Genomic DNA, 8,058 nt, shown 5'->3' with positions numbered 1-8,058 from the left:
ATGCCGTAAATACATATATTTATTTCTCTTCATATTCTCTGTTATAATATGTGAGAGAATTGTAAAAAATGTTAAAATTGTGAGGCGAATGCCGACCTACAATGTTAACAAATGCGGCGAATTCCTTAGCCGAAATCTAACAAATGTTCGCAGTCGAACCTGCACCTTCTCTATACTTTACGTTCTCTGCTCTATGTTTTAAGTTCTCTGGTGCACCTTCTCTATATTATACGTTCTCTGTCCGCTAATAGAAAAGAGTACCCCCTCCAAAAAATGAAATATCGTAAATTTGGCAACGCGGTGAACCTTCTGTATATTATACGTTCTCTGTTAACAGTATAGTGATAAATAACAACAAACAAAATGTAATCAACACACATTTTGAAAAATTATTACAAGARGTAAATTTTAAATTGTTAAAACAAAACATTACACTACAAGAAGTACATCGCGAATTTCTAGACCTAACAACCGCTTTTAATTATGCAAAAACTAACAACTTTTACTTCAAGAATAATAAACAATGAACAAAGAGATTTTTATTGGCAGAATTTCTGACACATTTGTAATAATATATAAATATTCTGTCATTGTTAAAATACGTAAAACGTTTATTGTTACGCCAGTCAAATATAATTAATGAAAATTTATATAATATTATACCCATTAATAGCTAGTTGTGATAATAAATTTGTACCAATAAATAAATGTATCAGTAATATGTACTAGACAGTAAAGAAGTAAAACAAAAAAAGAAAATAATGAATCAATTAAACAAATAAGTGAAGGTAATATAATTATAGAAGGAGCACGTGTAATAAATTATAAATCTTACGAACCAACAAACCTCGTACAATCTGTTTAAACTATATAAATAGGTATCGAACTACATTTATAACTATTGCCGTCATTTGTATATTAGCAATATCTACATATATGTATATATTTATATCCTTTAAATTATACTATGCCACATTAAAATGTAAAAAAATTAAAGCTGCAAGAAGAAACACAAAACAGAAACCAACAGATCCTTAGAMAATAATGAAATGAACATTTAATCAGAAAAGATGCCCTAACACTAGTATAAATCAGGAGCTTTATTTCTCAAAGGAGGGGAGTGTTAAGGGACGCACTACGCATTCTTCATATTAAACTAATCAGTATAGCCACAAGCGACGACATCATGCTATAACACGCCACTTCACTACTTTTCCATTCTCGTAACTACAAAACTACAGCCAACAATCTAATCTTATTGTAGCTCTACAAATGAAGACAACACATATCCTCGCCTCGTCTTTGGTTATTAGGTAAACAAGTTTAAATAAAGAACGCTTCGCTTCGGTAGAGCTAAAAATATTTATTTTTGTTCCGAGACCCGGAAATATTAATTCGTACAAGGCGCCCCCGTCGACGATTGGCCTAGTGTGAAAGCCTCAGATGCCTTGGATAAAATTCATACTGTGCACATAACACACTTTGAGTGTAATTGTGTTTGGTTGCTGCTAACTTGAATCCGAGGCCCCACCAGTTTTTAAGAGCCGATGGGTCTGCTTGAAGACCACGGCCACTGTGGCCCAACTATGGAAAACGCTCTATTGTGCCAAGACCAGAGGGCACAGCCAAAASTTTTTTTCTCAACTTGCTGCTGGTATTGTTGAAGAAACGCCCACTTCCACATGTATTAGTCGCATTGATCTATTGCAATGTGTATATCGAGTAGAACGAATGCACAATATCCCACAAGCGAGCAATTGAAGCATCTGATCGCAGCTGACATGATATTCAGGATGATCCAATCTTGGTGAGTGAAGTGGTTTTGGACCAATCGCACAAGGGTGTTGTGACAGCCTATTTAGCAATGTTGTTAGCTCGAAAGATAACCTTACTACTGAGGTATCTCTGAGTTTACAAAAAACCCTGGCTAACGAGGTGTGATTGTGCCAAAGAGCTTTCATCTCACCCAAAAACAAATTGGTGTAAAAAATTAATTAAAGGATGCCACAGGATGTTCTATGCGACGTCATCCTACATCTGAGTATTAACGGTGATGACAACTGGCGATACAACTATATACCTTCTAGAATTCTTCAATTCCCTCGACCTGTCAGCGAGCCTTCTTTTAAGTTGAAACTCAAAGTTCTGTGCCTGTTGTACTGATTCGTAACCAGGACTCGCCCAGACTGTGCAACGGCACTATATTACGTACCATAGAGCTGAGACGGGACAACGTCCAGACCACCGTTCTTACACACTAACTTACCCCTCCAGTTCAAATGTCTAAAATTTTCTTTAAAAGTGTCTTTCTCATCATTCTATCACAATAAATAGAAGTCTAGCACAAACTTTTAAAGCAGCCGGCATTCACCTGGACACCCCCTGCTTCTCCCACGAACAAGTGTAGGCGGTGAGCTCGGGTGTGTCAAGAGCAAGAAATCTTTCTTTTTACGCTTAAAGCAATAAGTCTAGCTACGTTGTTTACCGGGGGATGTGATGCAGTAAAATGATTTCCATTTCTCTGCGTCCAAAAATGAAAATGACATAAGCACAATCAACTCTCTCGTTCTGTCAGTCATCAAAATTTGTAAATTTATTCTTAAAATGCTCCAATTTACAATATTTTGCTTTTTAAAATGTGAATAGTCATTATTTTTACTGTTAACCCTCTCATATTCGAATTAAAATGGGTGGGGCTAAAAAATATTTGAGTACTGATATGTTTTAATCGCGACATGAATATGAACTGATCAAAATTTCATAGTCCTAGGTGTCCTGGTTTGGGAGTTACAGGATGTTGTCTATAGGCAACATTGGGCAACAGTGTATAATAATTATTTTGTTTTTTCTAATTGGCTTCTTTTATTGAAAATTGTGTATGATAGGACACAAACACATTRCAAATTATGTATGGTATGATACGAAGCAATTTTTTTGTGGATTGCAGCACAAGTAAACGTTGCATTTGCTACATTTAGATCTGGGAAATCCAGTGTGGCATAGCCTGCATCGGCCTTTTGATCCCCATTGCACCCAGTGATTAGACGTATCGCGTTGCTCTTGAAGGTTCTGCAACATACGCTCTTGTAGATGGGGTTTCTTCAGAGGCCATTGAAGGAGCCGGCGAGGACTGAGACGATGACATAGGTGATGAAGTAGTTAAGCTCATTGTTGCAAGAAGTAAAGGGCGTCCTCTTTTCCTTGGTACAACTGCTGTTTGACTTGCATTCAAAAGTTCAATCGCAATATCCAACTGAAATTTTATAAGAGACATATGCTTCAACTCGCCGTTCGTATTTTCCAGGTCTCTACGGTATAGCAGCCAGCTATTGACTACAGCGGAATTTATACACCAGTACACTAAGTACGTGTACCATTTATTCGAACGGTGGTTGATTCTGTACAATTCCAACAGCACGTCAGCAAGATCAACCCCTCCCATGTGTTTGTTGTAGCAATCTACTATACCTGGACGASGGATACTTACATATTTCTTGTCTTTTCGGCACCATCTCTTGCACTCACTCACGGGGTTTTTACCTGCATAGTTTGACACTAATTGCACACCTTTATTGTCGTACCAACGACAGGCAATTAAGTTGTTCGTTTCTTCGAATTGAAAGTCGCTTGATCCGCATCCTTGTTTTTGTAGCTCCTTATCACTTCTTAGAGCGCAATTTGTCAACCTGTTGCTTCGGACTGTACTAACGGCTAATATTCCTTTTGGTCTAAGAGCAATCATGAAGCTAATTGAAGTGAACCAGTTTTCAAAAAATAGCTTGAAATTTTGGTTTCTAGGAATATTGGAGGACAAGTGTAGAGCAATATCCGATGATATGCCTAATCCAAAAGACACGTTCCCTCTCCAATGTAAAGGGTGAAATCATAAATAATTCCAGATCCACCAGCTCTAGTAAACATTTTGAAACCCCACTTGAGGGGCTTCATTGGCTGATATTGCTTCAAACTATGTTGACCTAAGGAAAGAACATGTTTTTGCATTATTTAGAATTTATTACATCTCTTCTTTTTACTACATATGTGCAAATACTATGAATTACCTTTGAATGCAATCATTTGTTCATCAATGCTCTGATATTCTTCCTGCAGAATTTCGCTGAATTTCTTGTTTATGAAGTCAAACAAAGGGCGCACTTTGTATAATTTGTCATAATCTGGTTGGCCCTTCTTAGGCTGCAAATTGCTATTGTTTAGATGGAAAAACTGTTTAATTTTTTCAAATCGGCTTCTGGGCAAASCATTTGCAACGGCCGCTAGTTTGAAATTTTGAGCCCATGCCGTTCTATGCGTTGGTATTTTCACCACTGCCAAGTATAGTAAAATGCCAACAAACTTTTTCACTTCTTCCACAGTACATTTCAATTCGGTGCCTTTTTCTTTGCAACGCATATAAATTCGTTTCGTCTCAGATTTTTTCCAACAGCTCATCCACAAAGAACTCTGTAAAATATTCCAAAGGTTGTTTCACCTGATTGCAGCATAATGCACTTTTCCAAGTGACATCGCATTCTAAAAGCTCTGTGCTGCTCCAACTCAAAATCAAATTTCTCTACCACCTCTTGTACAGTTTCAATATTTTCGTTTTGTTCYGCGTTTTCTTCTGTACCAAATAATTCTTCGATTAAACCAACTTCGACCCCTTGATTTTTTTCAATGTTTTGTAACGTTATTTCGATCAATTCTTCCACATTTTCACCTTCTTCTTCCTCTTCTCTTTCCATTTCCTCATCCTCAGACCTCTTCAATTTCAGCTTGTGTCCAACCTTTTGGACGCATCTTAGTATGTAAACAAGTATAAGATAACACGAAACATATTCATAATTATAGCTGACGCTAATATTTTAATAACAAATACAGCTGAGCTAATATTTCTCAATCAGAAATAAAGTTATAGCTGACAGTAATATTTTCGTCAACAACAGGAATCGAACATCCGCCACGAGCCACAAAGGTGCAATTCCACAGAACTGCAAGTTACGGGACAGGTAGATTAAGGTTACTTTTTAGCTTGAGTATAAAATGTAAAATCAGGTGCAATTAACAGTTTAATAAAGAAGGTCATGCGGACCCAATTAAATAAAATAACTTTTTTTTCGGAGCTCTAATAAAAAGCCCGATAACTGGCGCCGAGCAATGTGTTAACCCTTTCGCTACAAGTTTTTACTCAGTTGCAAAAAAAATCMAATTTTTTGAGTGTTTACTATAGTTGGCCCTTATTATATATTCAGAAGTAAAAAATGCTAGTGTGTTTTTGTAAGTTTTTATTTATTTCRGAAGTTATAAAACTTAAAATTCAATTATTACAATAAAATCAAATATTGAGAAAGCTTACATACTTAAATTATTAGAATATAAAAAGAGGCTAAAACTTACAAGAATATTTTTTAAAATTAGTCCTAATGAAACCTTTTCTAAAACCCGATTGCATTGAACAGGTTCTGAAAAAGATTCTATTGGAATTGATTGAAAAAACTTTTTTAACATGCATATAATCTAAAGGAAGTAATAATATCTTACTAATAATTCAAATATTACACTTTGAGCATCTGTATTTTGTTTGACGCTTACATCCTTTCATTTTGCATCTTCCTTTGTCTGTTGTGTGTTCCGGTCAATGTTGATTTCCGTCATATCGTGAAGAAGTTGAGGCAGTAGTAATACGCTTTTTGTTTGTGATCGTGGGAGTAATAGGAATATCTTGATTTAGGCTTGACGTTGGGCGTCCTCTTTTACGGGAACATGTTGTTGATTGGCCCGAGCTAAAAGCCCATTTGCCATATCGTTGCGAAAGCTCAATAGGTCCATATACTTATTTTTCGGGTTGTTATTTTCGTGGTCCATTCGATAYTCTAACCACGAGTTACACACCGCCATATCAATGAAATGTTCAAAAATTTTAAGAGTCCAYTTCCTAGATCTTATCGAAATTCTGTATAAAGAAAGGAGGAAATCCATTTTATCTACTCCTCCCATATTGATATTGTACTCTGATACAATACTTGGTTGTATTATTTCAATATTTTTCTTTTTTTCAGAAGAAAATCGGGAGACTTTACTCACGGGTTCATGGCCATGGATTGATGACACAAGTTATACAATGCCYMCATCTAACCATCTGAGAAGAAAAATATTATCTGCTCTTTCGACTCGATAGTTAAAATTTCCACGGCCTTTTTTCTTCAGTTCTTTTTCAGATTTTAAATWAATTTTTCCGAATCTATTTCCTCTTATAGTACCTGTCGCCCAAATCCTTTTTGTCTTAAATGTAATACTAAATTCAAAGTAGTAAAACAATTATCAAAAAATAGGTTATAATTTTTTACCTCAGGAATAGTTTTTGCTAGACGAATCACTATATCAGAACAAAATCCCAGCTTTGAGACACTCAAAATTGTCCCTTTTCTCTGACATATTTCAAAATCGTAAACTATGCCTTTTGAGATGCAAAGACAAAATATCTTCATTCCCCATTTGATGGGCTTGTTGGGCATATACTGTCTCAGACAGGTTCTACCTTTAAAGGGGACTATCATTTCATCCACAAAAAGATTTTCATCTTTTGGAATAACGCACGCTTTTTTTTAAACATATTTATAATAGGGCGAATTTTGTAAAGTTTGTCTCCCTCTTGTGGGTCTGTTGTAAACTTTAAATTATTTCGTACAAAATGGAATCTTTGCCTGGAYATATTTTCCGGGAATGACGGTATTACGGTACCAATTGTCCAATACATTTCCAAACGCGGATAACTAATGGTACCAATCATTATTTGTAGACCTAGATATTTYAGAAGTTCTTCTTTAGTTAAATTAACGCCTTTTYCATTTTTAAWAATTGAAGCCTGGTTTGTTGAAAATACCACTTGTTGAAGAAATTCTTCTATAAAGTACTCTAAAAAATACTCCATAGGTAATTTTGTATTTTTCTTTGGGTATGTTTCAGAAAAAGATGTTTCTGGACTAGTCCAGGATGCTCTTTTCCAACGAAATTCTTGAACTTTTTTAAATGGAACCTGTGAAGTGTTAAAAATTATTGGACTCGTCTGAACTGCCCCATCAACTACGTAACTGTCTACTATATCAAAAATCTTATCATCTTCATCGTTATTGTCTACATCAATATCTTTTATGTTGGTCTCATATGGACCTTCCCTAGAAAGTTCTTCTAGTATAATGCTGTTACTTCTATCGAGTGCACCAAATAAATTGTTAATAACTTCAGATTCTTCTGGTTCGTCCAAATCAGAAACATCGCAATTTCAGCGTCCTTTAATTTTTTTGCCATTTTTTAATTAAATAGATGATATCAGAGCTAAAACAAGAACGTCTGTATCATAGCAGCAACATACGTAAAATGATTTTATTTGTATTGTGTTTTATCATTTAGAACCACAACTTGTGTTTGTATCCATATGGATACATGCAATGTTTAAAAAATCCGCAGAGCTTTTTTTTTGTTTAAACCATAAATTTAATGATGCGAAAAGTTAAAATAAGTACTTTTCTTTATGTTGAGTGTATTTTTCTTTTAAAAAAAATGCAATTATATGAATGTTATTTGTAAAATCAAAAAACATCGTTCAAAACAAAAACAAAAAACAAAATAAGTAAATTTTTAAAAATGCTATATTATTCTCGGTTTTATAAATATCCCAATGTTTTTTATGTAGAATGATTCATAAGTTCTTAAAAAACGGTGTAATGTCGAAATGTAAGTCAATTCTTTGACTTGGCGTATTTTTAAATGCTTAAAAAGTTGAGTGTATCCATATGGATACAATAGAGCGAAAGGGTTAAACATGCAACTCACAAAGTACCATAAGCAGTACGGAAAGCAACTCAAAAAAGTACCATAAGCAGCACGGAAAGCAAGCAGCGGAACTGACWTTCTGGCATCGAGGGAGTGAAAGAGTGCGAACAAGTACCGAGAGGAAAAAGGATAACTGCACGGTCACCGGCCATGGGAGCGAAGCTGATATCTATGTAAGGAATAAGTTAAGTTATTTAAATTTAATAATTAAGAATATATAAAAAAAAG

General features: G+C 35.0%; 1 protein-coding gene across 4 annotated transcripts in view; it reads right to left on the bottom strand.

The window, feature by feature from the left end:
* LOC108977983 (protein O-mannosyl-transferase 2-like) overlaps nucleotides 1-8,058 on the bottom strand; it is a 46,698-nt gene that overhangs the window by 24,368 nt on the left and 14,272 nt on the right. The window contains exons 4-5 of one of the 4 annotated variants that reach the window (XM_018948005.1): nucleotides 4,062-4,797; nucleotides 2,616-3,977 (exon numbers count right to left, since the gene is read on the bottom strand). The exons of 1 other annotated variant lie outside the window; for it this stretch is intronic. In XM_018948005.1, coding sequence (XP_018803550.1) covers nucleotides 4,753-4,797 — 45 coding nt within the window. In that variant the 3' untranslated portion in view covers nucleotides 2,616-3,977; nucleotides 4,062-4,752. Of the gene's footprint in view, nucleotides 1-2,615; nucleotides 3,978-4,061; nucleotides 4,798-4,833; nucleotides 4,989-5,385; nucleotides 5,951-8,058 lie in introns of those variants that run through there. 2 more of the 4 variants (XM_018948003.1, XM_018948008.1) reach the window with 2 other exon arrangements.

Source organism: Bactrocera latifrons, unplaced genomic scaffold, assembly GCF_001853355.1.
Source record: "Bactrocera latifrons isolate USDA-ARS-PBARC rearing strain unplaced genomic scaffold, ASM185335v1 scaffold_984, whole genome shotgun sequence".
Taxonomy (NCBI): Eukaryota; Metazoa; Arthropoda; class Insecta; order Diptera; family Tephritidae; genus Bactrocera; species Bactrocera latifrons.
Note: the sequence above shows the minus strand (reverse complement) of the source record. Positions and strands in the feature narration are given on the sequence as shown.